General features: G+C 40.0%; 2 protein-coding genes across 2 annotated transcripts in view; both read right to left on the reverse strand.

Annotated features, from left to right (window-relative positions):
• Nucleotides 1-20,558, reverse strand: part of LOC127676343 (zinc finger protein 551-like) — a 174,599-nt gene that overhangs the window by 131,778 nt on the left and 22,263 nt on the right. The window lies entirely within an intron of this gene.
• LOC127676342 (vomeronasal type-1 receptor 1-like) lies at nt 4,023-4,973 on the reverse strand. The gene has a single exon (XM_052172279.1). The coding sequence runs from the start codon at nt 4,971-4,973 to the stop codon at nt 4,023-4,025; it is 951 nt and encodes a 316-aa protein (XP_052028239.1).

Raw genomic sequence — 20,558 nt, forward strand, 5'->3', positions numbered from 1 at the left:
ATTGATCCATTCTTATCTCCTTGTACTAAGCTCAACTCCAAGTGGATCAAGGACTTCCACATAAAACCAGACACACTGAAACTAATAGAAAAGAAACTGGGGAAGGCCCTTGAGGACATGGGCACAGGGGAAATATTCCTGAACAGAACACCAATAGCTTATGCCCTAAGATCAAGAATTGACAAATGGGACCTCATAAAATTACAAAGTTTCTGTAAGGCAAAGGAGACTGTCAAAAGGACAAAATGGCAACCAACAAATTGGGAAAAGATCTTCACCAACACAACATCTGACAGAGGGCTAATATTCAATATATACAAAGAATTCAAGAAGGTAGACTCCAAAGAGACAAAAAAAAAAAAAAAAAAAAGAAAGAAAAAAAAAACTATTAAAAAATGGGGTACAGAGCTAAACAAAGAATTTTCACCTGAAGAATTTGAATGGCTGAGAAGCACCTTAAGAAATGTTCAACATCATTATTATTAGGGAAATGCAAATCAAAACAACCCTGAGATTTCACTTCACACAAGTCAGAATAGCTAAGATTAAAAACTCTTGAGACACCAGGTGTTGGCATGAATGTGGAGAAAGAGGAACACTCCTCCACTGCTTGTGGGATTGCAAGTTGGTACAACCACTCTGGAAATTAGTCTGGCAGTTCTTCAGAAAACTGGGCATGGCACTTCCAGAGGACCCTGTTATACCACTCCTGGGTATAAACCCAGAGGATTTTTCAGGCGTGCAATAAGGACACATGTTCCACTCTGTTCATTGCAGCCTTATTTCTAATAGCCAGACACTGGAAAGAACCCAGTTGTCCCTCAATGGAGAGTGGGTACAGAAAATATGGTATATTTACACAATGGAATACTACTCAGCAATTAAAAACAATGAATTCATGAAATTTTTAGGCAAATGGTTGGAACTAGAAAATATCATCCTAAGTGAGATAACTCAATCATAAATGAATATACATGGAATGCAGTCACTGATAAGTGGATATTAATTAGCACAGAAGCTCTGAATACTCAAGACACAATTAACATATCAAATGATTCCCATGAAGAAGTAAGGAGATGGCCCTGGTCCTGGAAAGGCTTGATGCAGCAATGTAGGGGATTACCAGGACAGAGAAGTGGGGGGGGGGGGTTTAACTGGGGAAAGGTCAGAGGGAAGAGGACCTATGGGACTTATGGGGAGGGGGGAACTGGAAAAGGGGAAATAATTTAGAATGTAAACCAAGTATTTAGAAAATAAAATAAAATAAAATAAAATAAAAATAAAAATAAAAACAAGCCCACATTAAACCAATTTCATTTATGAAAAAAAAGATCCATTTTTAAGTCTCATATAACTGTGTGGATAGTAGAATTCCATTTTCAGATTAAATTGAAAGATAAAAAATCAGCACCCAGTTGGTGATCTAACAGATTTTCTCATATACACTGAATTTCTGATGATAATAATTGTCCATCTGTTACTCATTTTATTAAAGATTACCCTAATGGTATAGGGGTTATCCATGATCCTGATAGTCATTAACCTATTCATTATTTTCCTTTAGTCCAGCAGATGTAGCAATCTGTTTTGATTCATCTATAATGCTTAATTCATACACCCTTAAACACAGTTTCAATTTTCCTTATGTTTTAGGGCTATTTCCAAGAGCAGATGCATTAACCTGCACTATTTGTAGTTCTCCAGAAGAAAATTGTGGAGGGGTGTGCATTTATCATTACAAAAGAGCCTGCTAAAACACTACAGCTTCCTCTTAGATCTTTAGTCATTGAGGACATCTCTGGCAGCCAGGAAAACAGTGACTGTAACTAGAAATAGAGGAAACTTCCAGCTAAGTGGCAAAGGGAGATATAGGCCGTATCATCCAAAGCCATATCTGCCCACCTGGGAACAAATTAGGCTGTATAAATTGAAAGAAGAGTTACTTAACAAATGACTCTCTGATTATGAATGGACGTTGGGAACATAACAGATTTTATCATCTATGTGAAGAATGGGCTTCATTTCATTTTTCCTTGGGATAGAAACCTCATCCTATTTATATTCCTATTACAAAGAAAACATTTTTTTCCTATTTTTCCCAGACACAAGAACTACTAATGATATGAATCTATTCTCTTGTTATTATTTAGATTTTCTCATTAATATACTCATGTACCTAACAGTACCAGACATAGTTTGGATCTCCTTTTGTTGACAGTATTACACACAATGCTTTCATAGATCTAATATTATAATTTGGTTCCTTATAGGATACTCAGTCATCAAATCACAAATAAATGTATATCAATATATTAAAAACTACTATGGATATCCTGCTATTGAAAAATAAAAAGTGGGGGTACCGCAGAACATAGTCAAAGATTGAAGGTGTGCAAGTGAAATTTTGAGTGCTTCTGAAATAACTCCAAGAAAGCCACACAAGTGTCTTTGACCTCAATTTCTTTGAAAACGTGGAATTTTTCTTGGGATGTGGTTCCACACTCTTCCTAGGTGTATGAGATAGGTGTGAGCTTACTTCAGATTTTGTTACATAATTTTGCCTCCTGCAGCTTGTCATTGTCATTGAATGCCTCACTCATGTGACCGTCCTTAAACCTCAGAGTAGAAATCTTCTGATGCTCTGAATAAAATATTCCTTAGGGGATGGGGTAAGAGTGGAAGGGGATACTATAGCAAAGTTTCTGCTACAGAACTTGGGATGAGACTGTGGCAACTGCGCATGCAACAGCAGATGGATAGGTGTTCTCTTAGGTTGTCTATTGCTGTGCGGACTTACCGTAACCATGGCAATGTTCCTCTAAAGGGAAACATTTCATGAGATCTGGCTGACACGTCACAGGTTTAGTCCATTAAGATCTTGTTGGGAAGCCTGGCTGCATGGAGGCAGGCTTGCTGCTGGAAACACAACTGAGAGGTCTGCACATGGAGCTGAAGGGCGTAGGAGGGCAGAGTCACACCAATCTCGGCTTGAGCATGTGGAGACTACAAGGCCTGCCCACTAACACACTTCCTCCAAGGACAGACTTACTCCAAGAAGACCATATCTCCTAAGAGTGCTACTGCATATTTTCATTCAGACTCCCGTAGGTGTAAATTTACTTCTAACTTACTTGTTGCCCTTCATAAGAAACCCTTATGTTGGCTTGAAGTGTGTGCATTGCAGTTCAGGGCTTAAACAAAGCACCATCTGGGGAGAGAAAGGTTGAACTGGAGAGATTTGTGGAATTGACAGGACATAGGAAGGGAGGGATCGGGATGGCTGCCACAGATGTTCCACTGAAGAGCTGGGGAGAGGCTAGAAGATTCCACACAGGGAGCGCAGCAAATGTGACTGTGTTTTGAAGACAGGGTCACATGGATGGACCTATGGCTCCAGCTGCATATGCAGCAGAGGCTGGCCTTGTTGGATATCAGTGAGAGGAGAGGCCCTTGGCCCTTTGAAAGTGTGTTGCCCCAGTGTAGGGGAATGCTAGGACAGGAAAGCAGGAATGGGTGCATTGGTAAACGGGGGGGGGGGGGGAGGGATAGGGGTCTTTTGGAGGGGAAATCAGGAAAGGGGATAACATTTGAAATGTAAATAAAGAAAATATCTAATAAAAAAGAAAAAAGAGATAAGGAGAAGGAGGAGAAAAAGAGGAAGAGGAAAAGGAAGAAGAAAGTCGTCATGGTCTCCTGTAGCTTAAACTGATATCTAAGTGGATAAATAGCTGAGGATATGCTTGTACTCTAAGTCCCAATGCTTTAGGATGGAGAGTGGGGATATCATAGGCATAGATGGGAGTGGTACACAATTTTTAGGAAATAAACACCCATTTGTTTACATTTTAAGCCACGTTTGCTGAGAAGCAACAAGAAGCAAAAAATAAAACAATTAAATTTTATTTAATATGATATCACAATGTTTTTATGATTAAGCAAGCATGAAAATATAAGTATAAGCCTATAAATAATAAGAAAATGTGACTACATAAAAGGGGTCATATCCTCAACAAAGCTTAAAATTATGCTGAGACTATAGTTGGACATTCTGCTTTCTTTGTACAAGAAAAGAAGGAACATTGAAAAGCGGAAGAATCACTACAATTATATACAAAGGGGCTGAGTGTGGGGAAGCCCAGGGAAATTAGCACAGAGGTATTCAGCATCCAGTGGCTTGGGTTCACACTCTGGGTTATCCAAAGTGAAAAGATGGAAGAGAGAGTGTAAAAGGAGAGAAACATGGTCGCTAGGATCAGGATGGTCCGTGTGGCTCTGTCCTCATGGGCAGGCTTTGGGGACAGGCTGTGGCTCCGGATATACTGGACTCGCTGCTTGTGCTTACGTAGGACAAGGGCCATGGAGCCACTGGCCCAGGCCATGATGACCAGACACATAATATCACTTAGGGATAAAATCACTCCTGTTAGTAAGAAACCCATTCTCTCAGGCATGGTGGAGGAACAGTATCTGTGGATTCCTTTGGCAGTCAGATTTTTACTGTTCTGTGGGGCATGTGCAATCTTGGTTACATGGACATTGAGCATGAGGTGCAGGATCCAGCAAAGGAAACAGCAGGTGCCAATCCACTTTGAGGATCTAATTCTGAGGCTCAGCCACCCAGAAGTATTGGGGTGAAGCTTAATAGCCTGAAAGCCACTGAGAAGGGAGGTGGTGCTGAGGGAGACCCCTCTGGCCACTCTGTACAAACAGAGGATAAGTTTGCACCCAGCATCCCCCAGGAATGATGTCAACCCAAAAGTGGCCACTGTCTGAGGGATCCCTTTGGAGAGAAGAACCAGGTTGTTTGCTATGATGAGCTGATTGAGAATCAAGTGTGTGGGTCTCATCACTTGTGCAGTGAAAACCGGGAAGTCATGCAGATGAAAGAGGAAGGAATTGCCAAAGATTCCAACAGTGGTCTGAATGAGGAACATCATTCCCCAGTTTAAATTAATGGAAACTAATGCATCCATTTTTATGAGAAGGCTGTGAGCTTCCTTTATTTGAACCAGAGAAATACAGAGATGGGTTGTTACTTACAGTGGTTTGAATGAAAAAAAAAAAAAACTCCAGACACTTATGGTATTTGAATAGTTTCTTCACAGTTGATAGCACTGTTTATGACATTATGATTCTTTAGGAGATGATTCCTTGCTGGAATCATCTCTGGGAAACCATCACTGGGAGGGAGAGAGGAAACCTTGAGTGTGGAGAGCCCGAATCCATATTCTGTTGTTTTTCTTGTGTCTTTAATCATCCAGCCTCCACCTCCTCCTCCTCCTCCTCCTCCTCCTCTTCCTCCTCCTCCTCTTCCTCCTCCTCCTCCTCCTTGTCCTCTTCCTCTTCCTCCTCCTCCTCCCTCCACACCTTTTCTGACTGTTTTGGTATCTTACCTTGAATAATAGACTATCCTTCTGGAGCTATAAGAAAAAAAACAAATTCCTCTCTTCTCTACCTTGTGTGGTTATAATTTTTATCACAGCATCAGATAAAGCCAGTACAGTTTACTCCTCTCTTATCTAGAAATGTCTTTTCTATCAAAACCAGTATTCGTCATGAAGATTACCAGTAAAAGCAGACCATTTTTTTAATATACAAGGACTTTTATTTGCATTGTTTGTAGTCACACACTCAAAGCTCTCCACTCAGTCACTAAAAGTTTCAGTGGCTTTGCATTGCTCTGACAAAGTGTTGTGCAGCTCTGTCCCTGATAAGGAAGTCTGATGACTATGTCCCTTTGAGGAAACACCAGTGTTTACAAAGAAAAAAACAGTATATGACTCAGATCACTTTTTAGAGAACACAAATGCCAGCCCAGGCTACTATACCCAGCAAAATTCTCAATTACCATAGATGGAGAAACCAAGATATTCCTTGACAAAAACACATTTACACAATATCTTTTCACAAATCCAGCCCTTCAAGGGATAATAAATAGAAAACTCCAACACAAGGTGGGAAACTTCACCCTAGAAAAAGCAAGAAAATAATCTTCTTTTAACAAACCAAAAAGAAGATAGCCACATAAACAGAATTCCACCTCTAACAGCAAAAATAACAGGAAGCAACAATCACTGTTCCTTAATATCTCTTAATATCAATGGACTCAACTCCTCAATAAAAAGACATAGACTAACAGAGTGGATACAAAAACAGGACCCAGCATTTTGCTGCATACAGGAATCCCACGTCAGTGACAAAGAAAGTCATCTTTTATCTTTAAAGGTGAAAGTAAATCACCAATTTCAGAAATAGCCTTATGAGAGTCAGTAAGCAATGCAGAGAAGTCAGTATGGAGCCAAGCTACCACAAAGTGATCTTCCTTATTGTATGTGCCTAGAAGATCATGGCTCAGCAGATAAAGCTGTCACCAGGCTTGATCATCTAGGTTGGATCATTGGGATGTTCATGGTAGAAGAACCTACTAAAATGCTACAAATTGTCCGATGTCCTCCAAATGAACAACAGGACATATGCACCCACAAACATGTACATTATGAAGGGAGGTGGAGAGTGGGGATAAGGCTTGGTGTTTAAGGTCACTTCAGACTTTTTCAGAAAATCCAAGTTTAGTTCCCAGCACACACCTTGTCGAGTTCACAACTTCTTGTAATTTCAGCTTCAGGAGTTTGTCTGTCTCTTTTGGACTCTGTGGGCATTGCAGTCAAGTGTACAAATAAATGTGTGCATGCACACATGTCCAAACAAAACATACACAAATGAGAATAGAAGAAATATGTCCTTAAAAGATGTAAAGAATAAAACTGTATTTTTCTTAAACATACATATACCAAAACTTGTGTCTAGAATAATTCATACATAATTGTCTTAGTCACGGTTTCTATTCCTGCACAAACATCATGACCAAGAAGCAAGTTGGGGAGGAAAGGGTTTATTCAGCTTACACTTCCATGCTGCTCTTCATCACTAAAGCAAATCAGGACTGGAACTCAAGCAGGACAGGAAACAGGAGCTGATGCAGAGGCCATGGAGGGATGTTTCTTACTGGCTTGCTTCCCCTGGCTTGCTCAGCCTGCTCTCTTATAGAACCCAAGAGCATCAGCCCAAAGGTGGTACCACCCACAAGAGGCCCTCCCCCTTGATCACTATTTGAGAAAATGCCTCACAGTTGGATCTCATTGAGGCACTTCCCCAACTGAAGCTTCTTTCTCTGTGATAACACCACCCTGTGTCAAGATGACATACAAAACTAGCTAATACAATTGACCCCTTGTCAACTTGACACACAAACACATCACTATTAAGCCTCATCCCTTACTTTCTTATTCATCCCCAAGATCCAAATTACTTTAAAAGTCACACAGTCTTTACATATTAAAAGTTCAATCACCTTAAAAAGTCCAATATCTTTAAAATTCAAAGTCTTTTAAAAATTCAAAGTCTTTTAACTGTGGGATCCACTAAAATACTTTCTTCCTTCAAGAGGGAAACATATCAGGGCACAGTCACAACCAAAAGCAAAACTCAAACTCCAATGGTTCAGTGTCTGGGATCCAACTCACAATTTTCCAGGCTCCTCCAAGAGCATGGGTCACTTCTCCAGCTCTGCCCTTTGTAGCACACAGCTTGTCTTCTACGCTCCAGCTGCCTGTACTTCACTGCTGCAGCTGTTCTTGGTGGTCATTGCATGGTACTGGCATCTCCAAAACGCTGCTATCTTCCACTGTAATTAGGCTTCACCAATAGCCTCTCATAGACTCTCTTCATGGTGACAAGCCTCTGCTCCTATGCATGACTCCTTCAAGTCCTGGGCCATCAATTGTAACTGAGGCTGTACCTTCACCAATGGCCTTCCGTGGCCTCTCACTGTGCCAAGAGCCTCAGCTGCTCTTCATGACCCCTTCATGCCTTTAAAACCAGTACCATCTGGGTGACTCTTACACAGTACCAAGTCCAGCCACAGCACAAAATACAGCTGTGGCTATCTCTGGAACACACTCTCTGTGCTCTCAGAAAACACATCCAAGAAGATTTCATCTCAGTTATGCTGGTTTCTTCTTAATCACTGCTAATTTCTTAGCTCCAGCAAACCAGCATCAATAGTCCCAGTAACACAAAGGTTTGCTTTAGTGGTTCTGGTATCTTGTTACTCACATCTGATTCTTCAGCCCCAGCTAACCAAAATGACAGAATCTTCACAATCAAAACATGGCCACTGTGAGAGTCTTTAATCTTCCCTCTGAAATTTCACAAGCCAGACCTCCATCTTTTGCACCGTTCTTAACATTGTCTTCTAAGCTCCTACAGAACTTTCCACTGAGCTCTTAATATTCTAATGGCTTTTCTAGCTCAAAGTTCCAAAGTCCTTCCACAGTCCTCCCCAAAACATGGTCAGGTTGTCACAGGAATACCCCACTACGCTGGTACCAATTTGTCTTAGTCAGGGTTTCTATTCCTGCACAAACATCATGACCAAGAAGCAAGTTGGGGAGCAAAGGGTTTATTCAGCTTACACTTCCACATTGCAGTTCATCACTAAGGGAAGTCAGGACTGGAACTCAAGCAGGTCAGGAAACAGGAGCTGATGCAGAGGCCATGGAGGGATGTTTCTTACTGGCTTGCTTCCCCTGGCTTGCTCAACCTGCTCTCTTATAGAACCCAAGAGCACCAGCCCAAAGGTGGTACCACCCATAAGGGGCCCTCCCCACTTGATCACTAATTGAGAAAATGCCCCACAGCTGGATCTCATGGAGGCACTTGCCCGACTGAAGCTCCTTTCTCTGTGATAACTCCAGCCTCTGTCAAGTTGACTCACAAAACTAGCCAGTACAATAATCAGGTACTTGCTTAGAATGCACAAGGCCCAGAGTTCAATACTCATTATCATGCACACAATAAAACAACAAACATTGCATAATAAAAGCAAAGTCAAAAACTGGCCTTTAAAGAATGATACAGGCCACATAATGGAAAATCAAGATATCTCTCCTACTGGCAGAACTCCATATCCACCAGGTGTTTATGTAAGTTCATCTTTCTGTTAACATAGGAGACAACATTGCAGGACTTATTTAGGTTTCTTCAGTGGCATTACTTCAAGCAAACACAGATTAATCAATAAAATTTAATATGCAATGTGTGCATATTATAATATAATGTTAAATATATGATGACATTAAAATAGAAAAATTAGCCAGGTGGTTAGAATCCACCTTTAACTCTAGAATTCTTGAGACAGAAGCTGCAGATGTCTGCCAGCTAAAGGCTGGTCTGATCTACACAGGAAGTTTCAGTCTAGTCAAGGATACATTGTGAGAACCTATCTCAAACCTAATAATGCCAGCCCAAATAAGTAACAGAAAAAATCACAGGAAACATAACGTTTTTCAAATTAAAATGAAGATCCATCAAAACAATAATTCTCCTTTTTGTAACAAAATTTCATTTGTTCAAAATTAATGCCATTACATTATACTAAGTTATATAGCTAGCATTCAATTTTAGAAAATATTAAAATCTAGATAAAGTGCAGGCACTTTAAGAAAAGGAAATGCTAAAAGATGGAATATTTCAAATAGAATTCTTAATTCTCACTACGGGCATGGTATGTAACTCAGGAGTAGAATGCTTGCTCAAACTGCATAAGCCTCCAGGTCCAATTCTTAGCACTGTGAAAATAAAACTTTCCATAACTAAAGCGGGCAGATTAAATTGCAGTGTTGCAGGCAATGCAGGCTATTCATATAGCGCTGAGCAAATAGACTCACTGTATCCTCAGCAATGAACTGTGGACACTAAAGGCACACAGAACTAAGACATTATCTCACCATTTGACCTGCTAAGATCCCAGATCCCTGTGCAATTTAATAACTGAAGTCATTCAGGCAAAGACAAGCACCCTCCTCTTTTTCTTTATTAAAGGATTACCTGCAGAGAAATGAGTAAAAAATAAGGTGTATACAACTTCTAGAATAAAGAAAGAAAAATGCAGCTCAAATGTGTGGTGAGAAACATGCTGTATTTTCACTGCCTCAAGACAGGATGGGGGACACCCTGATAGTTTTGAGACTGGTACAGGACATGTAGGCATATCCAGGCACTGTCACTATGGTCACATGACAAAGCCACAGATAATGTATTGATGCACTGCAATTCCTCCTATTCAGAATCCTAAAAACATCTTAGACAATTTGGGGTGACATTTTTCTTACTTTTGTGAAAAGATGTATTTACCTTCATCACATGATCTTAGAACTTTCTGTGACAATAAAATTAATAGAATAATGAAATTCATCTTGCTGCCAAGGGCCAGTAGACACCTAATGTGTGTCTTATTGGTGCTTTGAGTTCATAAGAAAAAGACTGGCACCAGGAATATGGCAAGGGTGTGTGGTTGTATGGATCTGATTGAAAACATTCAGAGGCTTGTTCACAGACCCAACTGAGCACAGCATGGACCACAAATGTGTTAGTTGTCCTAGCTAGCCTTGCATACATGCAGGCTGAAATAAGTGGATCTGTGAACCCATGTGTTGTTGGTCAACTCTGGACAACATTGCAAGAACCTGTCTCAAAATTTTGCATATCTACCCCATTCCCTTCAAGACATTTCCAGAGAAAGAAATCTATGAAAAAGAAGGAGGCAACTTACCAAGCCATATTCAGTGAGGCAGTAACCACTTTTGTCACACTCCGATCATCTGCACAGAAGAGCATTTCATCCATGAGATAAATATTTGGCATTCCATGAGGTCATCCTGCTGGGAGGTGATTATCATTTCTCCTTTTAGTGTAGTGACAGCGTCTGCACAGAGATTAGAAGTCATTTCAGAGAAACACCTGTACCATGTTCAAATTCCTGAAAGCAATTAGAGTTATTCAGGCCAGGGCAGAGGATATAGAGAAAAACACAATCTCAAATGACTGAAAAACACCAGGTGGAATTGGTGGAGTGCACCAGGGCACTGAAGTGGGAATAAGCTCGGTAGTATCTTGCCACCTTGAAGGCTTCACTTTTCAGTGTGATTATCAGTACAAAGAAACTCACACCATGCATACCTAGAAGTGGGAGAATGAGATGGTGTGGGTAGGAGTGACTTGCTTGATCTGACTTTGTTCCCAGAAGAAAAGGACAAGAAGTGATGATCCAACTCTCAAGTGTGAATTTGGAATACCCTTTATTAACAGTTTCTACATGCAGGATTAAGACCTAATATGTGTCTTATTGGTGCTTTGAGTTCATAAGAAAAAGACTGGCACCAGGAATATGGCCCAACATGTAAAGGTACTTACCTCCAACAATGATAACCTGAGTTTGACTCTGCTGGGGACAGCATACCAAGACACAGAGATGGCATCTGGGACCCTGAGAAGCAGAAGATACATCCCTCCAGGGGACCAGCCATCAGAAAGAAGGAAGTGACCACAGCAGGCCTAGGTGGAGGCATCTTAGAAACCCAGGGTCCAGCAAAGGAGAGAGACAGAAAGACAGACAGAGAAACAGAGACAGGCAGAGAAATGGGGGAAAATAACTAAATAAATACATAAATATTCAATTAAATAAAATGTTACATGGAGGCAAATTTCTGCCTCCTATCTTGTTTATTCATGATAGAGAATTGTATTTATTGGATGCAACAAAAAGACAGATAACTTTTTTTAATCTAGTATGTTAAATTTTTCTTTGTCACAGAATTGAAAATGTTAATTTTGATACTTACAGAGCACAATGTTGTTTCAATTCTTGTATTCAACTGAACTATGGGATCCCCCTCCCCCTCTTGGGTTTTATTCTTTTTGTTTCATCTTGTTTTATCCCATGTTTTATTAATTATATATATATTCCTCATTTACATTTCAAATGTTAGCCCCTTTCCTGAATTCCCTTCCAAAAACATCCCATGCCATCCCCTCTCCCCCTGCTCGCCAACACACCCACTTACTATTCCCTGTCTTGGCATCCCCCTATACTGGGGCATCAAGCCTTCACAGGATCAAAGGCCTTCCCTCCCTTTGATGTCCAACTAAGCCATCCTCTGCTACATATGCAGCTGGAACCATGAGTCAGTCACTCCATTAATACAGTTTGGTTGGTAGTAAGTCCCTGGGAGCTCTTGGGGTACTGGTTGGTTCCTATTATTGTTCCTCCTATGGGGCTGCAAATCCCTTCAGCTCCTTGGGTCCTTACTCTAGCTCCTCCATTGGGGAACTTGTGCACAGTCCAGTGGTTGACTGAGAGTACCCACCGCTGTATTTGTCAGGTACTGGAAGAGCCTTTCAGGGGACAAATATATCAGACTCCTGTCAGCAAGCACTTGTTAGAATCCACAAAAGCTTCTGGGTTTGGTTACTGTATATAGGATGAATCCCCAGGTGGGGCATTCTCTGGATTGTCTTTCCTTTAGTCTCTGCTCCACTATTAGACTCTGTATATCCTTCAATGGGAATTGTGTCCCCCCCCTTCTAAGAAGGACCAAAGCATCCCCACTTTCGTCTTCCTTCTTCTTGACTTTCATTTGGTCTTTGAGTTGAATCTTGGTTATTCCAAGCTTCTGGGCTAATATCTACTTATCAGTGAGTCTATACCATATATGTTCTTTTGTTTTGGGTTACCTCACTCAGGATGATATTTTCTTGCTCCATCCATTTGCCTATAGAACATTTCATGCAAAATCAAAGAATAAACCTTCTTCTCAGCAACTCATTGTACCTTCTCCAAAGTTGATTATGTAACTGGTAATAAAACAGAAGTCAACAGATACAAAAATACTGAAATAAACCCATGCATTCTACCAGATTATCACAGAGTAAGTCTGGTCTTTAAAGACAACAAAACCAATAGAAAGCCCACATACATGTGGAAGCTGAACAACACTCTATTCAGTGATAAATTGGTCAAGGAAGAAATAAAGAAAGAAATTAAATACTTCTTAGAATTCAATGAAAATGGAGGCACAACATAAGCAAATTTTTGGGACACAATGAAATCAGAGCTAAGAGTAAAAATCATGTCTCTGAGTGCCTCCAAAAAGAAACTGGAGAGAGCATATACTAGCAGCTTGACAGAACATCAGAAGCTCTAGGACAAAAAGAAGCAAATGCACCCAAAAGGAGAAGACAGCAGGAAATAATCAAACTCAGGGCTGAAATCTACCAAGTAGAAACAAAAAGAACAATACAAAGAATCAACAAAACCAGAAGCTGGTTCTTTGAGAAAGTAAACAAGATATATAAATCCTTAGCCAAACTAAACAGAGAGCACAGAAACATATCCAAATTAGCAAAATCAGAAATGAAAAGGGAGACATAACACCAGGAACCTAGGAAATAAAAAAAATTATCAGATCCTACTACAAACGAGTATACTCAACAAAACTGGAAAATCTGGATGAAATGGACAATTTTCTAGACAGATACCAAACATCAAAGTTAAATCAGGATCATATGAATGATCGAAATAGTTCAATAACACCTAAAGAAATAGAAGCAGTCATTAATAATATCCCAAACAACAACAACAACAACAAAGCCCAGGACCAGATGGGTTTAGTGCAGAGTATCAGACCTTCAAAGAAGACCTAATACCAATACTCTTCAAACTATTCCACATAATAGAAAAAGAAAGAACACTACCCAATTAGTTCTATGAAGCCACAATAACTCTGATACCTAAACCACACAAAGGCCCAACAAAGAAGAAGAATTTCAGACCAATTTCCCTTATGAATATCGATGCAAAAATGCTCAATAAAATCTTGCAAACTGAATCAAAAAATACATCAAAATGATCATCGATGATGAACAAGTAGGCTTCATTCCAGGGATACAGGGATCATTTAATACACAGAAATCCATCAATGTAATATACTACATAAAGAAACTCAAAGAAAAAACCATATGATCATTTCATTAGATGCTGAGAAAGCATTTGACTAAATTCAACACCCTTTCACAATAAATGTCTTGGAAACATCAGGAATTCAAGATCGATATCTAATCATAATAAAAGCAATATACAGCAAACCAGTAGCCAATATCAAACTAAATAGGGAGAACCCTGAAGCAATCCCACTAAAATCAGGGACTAGACAAGGCTGCCCACTCTCCCCTACTTATTCAGTGTAGTACTTGAATGCCTAGCCAGAGCAGTTAGATAACAAAAGGAGGACAAAGGGATACAAGTTGGAAAGAAGTCAAAATATCACTCTTTCTTTTTTTTTTTTAATTTTTTTTATTCGATATAATTTATTTACATTTCAAATGATTTCCCCTTTTCTAGCCCCCCCCACTCCCCGAAAGTCCCGTAAGCCCCCTTCTCTTCCCCTGTCCTCCCATTCACCCCTTCCCACTTCCCCGTTCTGGTTTTGCTGAATACTGTTTCACTGAGTCTTTCCAGAATCAGGGGCCACTCCTCCTTTCTTCTTGTACCTCATTTGATGTGTGGATTATGTTTTGGGTATTCCAGTTTTCTAGGTTAATATCCACTTATTAGTGAGTGGGAAGGGGTGGGTGGGAGGACAGGGGGAGAGAAGGGGGCTTACGGGACATTCGGGGAGTGGGGGGCCAGAAAAGGGGAAATCATTTGAAATGTAAATAAAAAATATATTGAATAAAATAAAAATACATCAGAAAAAAAGAAAAAAAAGAGAGAAGAGACAATATCAAGGTAGAATATTGGACATACCTGGGGGAGTGAGAGAAACACTGCCTTCATAAAGCAAAGGGTGCTTCTATAACATTTTGGGAGTTATCTTAGTGCATAAGCTGATGGAGATGTTTGGGAAGGAATGGAAATCTAAGGAAAATGAATAACAATTACTTTTACTTCCTGTTCAGGTAAAAGTAAGGGTTAGTGTGGCTATTAACAATCCTGATAGGAGTCACTAGTCAACGGAGTTCCATTTTCTTTTCCTGTAGGCAAGGGAAATGACTCTAATCTTTGAACAAGATTTATTTTTATTAATGTTTATAAATACTAATTTTGGTTTTGATCTTTTTGTTTGTTTGATTCTAACCACCAGGAATCCATATGTAATCTATCTTGAGCTGGGCAAATCTTGGGATTTTAGAATATATGGACTCCCTGAGAACTAATTAGATTTAATTTTTAGGAGAACCTGGTTATTCCCTTGACCTCAACATAAATTAGCTACATAAACTTTATTGAATCCTAATAAGTGTGTGTCTTCTTCTATAGGCTTCAAAGATTCCTGTGATTTTTGCATTTATTAGACTCTAAGGTTCACAGTGCTGATGAAGTCTACATGCTGTCCTTTTCACATTCACTTTGAATAGGTTTAAAAAACTAGAAACTGAGTACCTTTGGAGATGTATATATATCCTAATATTTTACACAAATAGTTCTCATATTGTTGCACATATTTTATTGTGGTTATCTACCTGTTTATCTATCTATCTATTTATCTATCTATCTGTTTGTGAAAATACGTTATTCCTTACAATTTTTCAAACAATTACAAAAAAATATTTTTGAAGCCACTGAGAATAAGGAAAGGCAATGTATGTGTCAGTGTGTCAAATGACATGAGCCTTAGATAATTGACATCACAATAGTCCATCAGTCTGACTACTAAATGAGCCTCAGACCTCAGTAGTTTGTCTACCAACTTTAGTCACCAATTTGATGTTTAATAGGAAGAAGGCAAAATGAAATTTAAATTCTATTGAAAGATTCTCACATCCAGGCTCCACAGAAAAGGTATTTTTATATCTAATTTGAATCTCATAATAGACTAACCATATCAGGAATCATTATCTATTTATTCCTCCACAAAATGGATTTCCCACTTCTTGGTCACTTTTTGGAAAAATATTATTTGTTGTTGTAAAAAAATGCTGCATCTGTGATTTAAAGTCTCTTACTCTAATTTGATGGAAGTGATGAATCTCGGCCAATGTGGTGAAGGAGACAGTGTTACAGCGGTCTTGAATGACATCAGCTTTTTGACCTCCATCTTCCCTTCTTCCCCATGTAGCCGACTCTCCTTTCCTTTGGTAAGAGCTCCTTTCTGAACATGGATGATGTCTGGGAAGTTGGCCAGGTGCCCCTGATACAGTGCTAACAGTCCATGACCAGGTCCATGGCCTGCCTGGGCTGCTCAGCGAAGAGTTCTCTGATGGCGTCATAGGCGTCTCCAGGGAAAGCAATGACCTGGTTCAGACCTGTGGAGAAGGCCTGCTAATCCAGCTCAAAGGCTTAGCTTTGGCCCAGGAGGGACTGACCCAACTTCTGATGCTCCTTCTTGAAGCCAGTCACCTGCTTGCGCTCGAACTCGTTGGCAGTGTGGTTGAGCTGCAGCGCGCTGTCATCCATCTTGGGGAAGGATTTGAAGCAGTCTTTCTTGCTCTCCACCTCCTGCAGGTCCAGGGCTGTGGCAGGTGGTGTGCTCAGAGTGAGGAAGAAGTTGGAGCCACCATCTCATCCTTCTCAGCCTTCATCTTTCCACAAATCCAGCCCTACAAAGGATAATACATGGAAAACACCAACACTAGGAGGTAAACTACATCCTAGAAAAAGCAAGGAAACAATATTTCAACAAACCCACTTCTGGATTTGGCTTTGTCGAGACAGGGTCTCTCTGTGTAGCCCTGGCTGTCCTGGAACTCACTCTGTAGACCAGGCTGGCCTTGAACTCAGAAATCCACCTGCCTCTGCCTCCCAGAGTGCTGGGATTACAGGCATGCGCCACCACCGCCCGGCAACAAACCCACTTCTAACAACAAAAATAACAGGAAGAATCACTTTTCCTTAATATTTCTTACTAAGAAAATTCATGTTACCAACATATCCTAATCGATTGAAATTCAAAAATATGAGGAATTAGAAATTTGTTGGCTGTCACCCAGTAGTTTCTCTAATTTGGTAATTGGAGAAATATGCCCAATATTGTACAATCCATATACACGTTCTGCTTATTTGTGCATGACAGTGTCTTGCTGTGTACCACATAATGGTCTTGAAGTCATGTTTCTCCTATCGCAGCTTCTCTAAAGTAGGATTGTTTATTTGATGATTTTACACTATACTATGGTTTTCAGAAGAGCTTACATATTTTAAAATTATTTATACAGTCAAAGGAAACATAGACAATTAATTTAGAATGTGGCTTGTAAGGGTGAGAATGAATGTTTCGCTTGATATTTATAATTATTTTATCAATTCTGAGGATAACCTTTTAAGTTATTCTTTTTCTGAGATGAATGCTTTTCAAAATCATTACAACCAATAAACCAGAGTCTTTCCCTGTCTGGGCCACCCTCCAAGCAGAACCATTGTTCATCGAAACAGTTGATGAATGACTTCATGGATAGACCATCTTAATACACACACCATTTCTTAAATGATTGTAACCTGTTCCCTGTGGGCTGAAAATGATGACAATCACTCAAGTCAAATAGATTTTGCCATAGCAGGAAATCTGTACCCAAATTAATTGTGCCTACAATTCATTCCTTGGTGCAGCAGAACTGTTAGCTTAGCTTCTATGGAGGTAAAATCTTTTGGTAATGTGAGGGACATTGAAGTACAGCCTTATTACAATGAACTCCAATGTCTAAAAATTGTTCTTATTTGAGTTTTCTACCACAGTCATAGTCAAGATTTTAAGCTCTACCAAAAACAAAACAAACAAACAAACAAAAAGACTTTATCTTTTTATGTTCATTTAATAGCATGTCCATCATTTTTATGATTGGTATAAAAATATATATTGTACTGAATATAATAAAAATAAAAATTATAAAAAAAATAAAATGTAAATAAAACAAATAATGAGATATCTGAATGTAAACACACACACACACACACACACACATACACACACTTCCTAAATAGCCCAGAAGGTACTAATTATGGTTTCATGGTGACACAGTTATTTTGAAAGACGTGAATCAATATATTTTTTAATGTATATCCAAAATGCTGTTTCCCCTCCCATCACTGAATCTCCCTCCCCCATCTTCACTTCTCTTTGTCTCTGAGAGGGTGGGACATCCCCCACCCTGGTGCAATAAGTCTCTGCAGGATTAGGTGTATCCTCTCCCGCTGAGGAAAGACAAGGCAGCCCTCTGCTACACACGTTCTGAGGGCCTCAGTCCAACCTGTTTATGATCTTTGGTTGGTGGTTCAGTCTCTAAGGACTCCCAGGAGTCCATGTGAGTTGACATTGTCTTCCTGTGGGGATCCTATCCCCTTCAAGGCCTTCAATTTTCTCCCCAACTTTTCCATGAGGATCCCATGGCCTCTGTCTAGTTTGGCTATGGGAATCTCCTTCTGTTTCAGTCAGCTGCCGAGTAGAGCCTCTCATAGGATAGTTATACTAGGCTCCTTTCTGGAAGAATAGCAGAGTTCATGAATAGTGTCATAGATTTTTGCTTGCCCATGGGATGAGTCTCAAGTTGGGCCAGTTGTTAGTCAGCCATTCTTTCCATCTCTGTTACATCTTTGTCCCTGCATTTCTTTTAAACATGACAAATTTGGCATGAAAAGTATTGTGTTTTGATGTCCTTATCCCTTCACTGAAGGTCTGGCCTTGTTATAGGAGGTGGCCTCTTGAGGTCCCATGTCCCCATGGTTAGATATCTCAGATGAGGTCACCAGCATTTACTCCTCGGGGCATCACCCATCCCAGGCCTCTGGGACATCCTAAAGATTTCCTTTACCCTACTCCTGGCAGCGTGATATTTCTATTCATTCTACAGGCCCTCCTGGCCTCTATCCTGTCTCTTCACATACCTGGTCCTGCCTGCCCCTCCCATTCCACTCTACCACTCCCAGCCAAGTCCCCCTACCTGTTTCCCATTACTATCCTGCTCCCCCTATAAGTGAGATTCAAGCATCTTCACTTGGACCTTCCTTCTTGGTTAACTTCTTTGGATCTGTGGGCTGTATTCTGGGTATTCTGAAATTTATGGCTAATATCTACTTACCAGCAAGTATATATCACGATGTACTTTTGAGTCTTGGTTACCTTACTGACAATGATTTTTTTTATTTCCATCCATTTGCCTGTAACATTCATGATGTCTTTGTTTTAACAGATGAATAGTATCCCATTGCGTAAATGAACCTCATCTGTATCCATTCATTTGTGTGACATTTGTGTTGTTTCCAGTTTCTGGCTATTTCGATCGAATAAGGTCGCTACGAACATAGTGGAGTCCTTGTAGCATGGTGGAGCATCTTTAGGGTATATATGCCCAGGAGTGCTGGGTCTTCAGGTGGAAGTATTTCCAATTTTCTGAGAAAATGCACAATTAATTTTCAGAGTGGTTGAACAAGTCTGCAATCATACCAGCAAGGCAGGAGTGTTCCCCTTTCTCCACATCCTTGCCAGCATCTGCTGTCACCTGAGTTTTTGATCTTAGCCATTCTGACAGTATGAGGTGGATCCTCAGGGATTTTTTTGATTTGCATTTCGCTGATGATTAAGAAGGTTGAATATTTCTTTTTGTTGTGTGTTTTTACCTTTTATTTATTTTATTGTGTTATTTTATTTATTTACATTTCAAATGTTATCATCCTTCTCAGTTTCCCCTCTGCAATCCCTCTATCCCATTCCCCTCCCCTGCCTCTACAAGGGTGCTCTCCTACCTACCCACCCACTTCTGCTTCAGTGCCCTAGCATTCCCCTATGCTGAGGCATCAAGGCTTCACAGGACCAAGGGCCTCCCCTCCCATTGCTACCAGATAAGGCCATCCTCTGCTACATATGCAGCTGGAGCCTCCATGTGTATTCTTTAGTTGGTGGTTTAGTCCCTGGGATTTCTTTGGGGTCTGGTTAGTTGATATTGTTGTTCTTCTTGTGGGGTTAGCAAACCTCTTTAGTTCTTTCAGTCCTTACCCTAACTCCTCCATTTGGGTCCCTGTGTTCAGTCCAATGGTTGGCTGCAAGAATCCATATCTGTATTGGTTAGGGTCTAGCAGAACCTCTCAGAAGACAGCAATATTGAGTCATTTGGTTTGTTGGACTCTATCTTCTTGAGCTCTTTATATATTTAAGATATTATCCCTCTGTTAGATATAAAGTTAGTTAATGTCTTTTCCCAATCTGTAGGCAGCTGTTTTATCCTGTTGACAGTGTCCTTTGCCTTACAGAAGCTTTTCAGTTTCAAGAAGTCACATTTATCAATTGTTGATCTTAGAGCCTGAGCCACTGGTGTTCTATTCAGGAAATTGTCTCCTGTACCAATGTGTTTAAGGCTATTTCCACTTTCTCTTTTCTTATATAGATTTAGTGTATCTGGTTCTATGTTGAAGTCCTTGATCTACTTGGACTTGAGTTTTATGCAGGATAAATACTGACTTATTTGCATCCTTCTACATGCAGACATCCAGTTAGACCAGCACTGTCAATGTCTAGAGCTTTGGGATCCCTAGGTAAGTGTCAGGCAATAATCAGGACAACAAGGATGAAGAGTAAAGGAAACAACTGTATTCTTTTAATTCTCCAGCTTCTTCTATAGGTAATCAGAATAAAGATTGCTAACAGTTTCTAATTCTCATCTTATCAGCTTCTAATACTCAAACAGTGGGTTATCTGATTTTAAGGTCACCTATTTCTCCTTGCAGACCAAGA

This window comes from Apodemus sylvaticus, chromosome 1 (genome assembly GCF_947179515.1).
Source record: "Apodemus sylvaticus chromosome 1, mApoSyl1.1, whole genome shotgun sequence".
Classification (NCBI taxonomy): Eukaryota; Metazoa; Chordata; class Mammalia; order Rodentia; family Muridae; genus Apodemus; species Apodemus sylvaticus.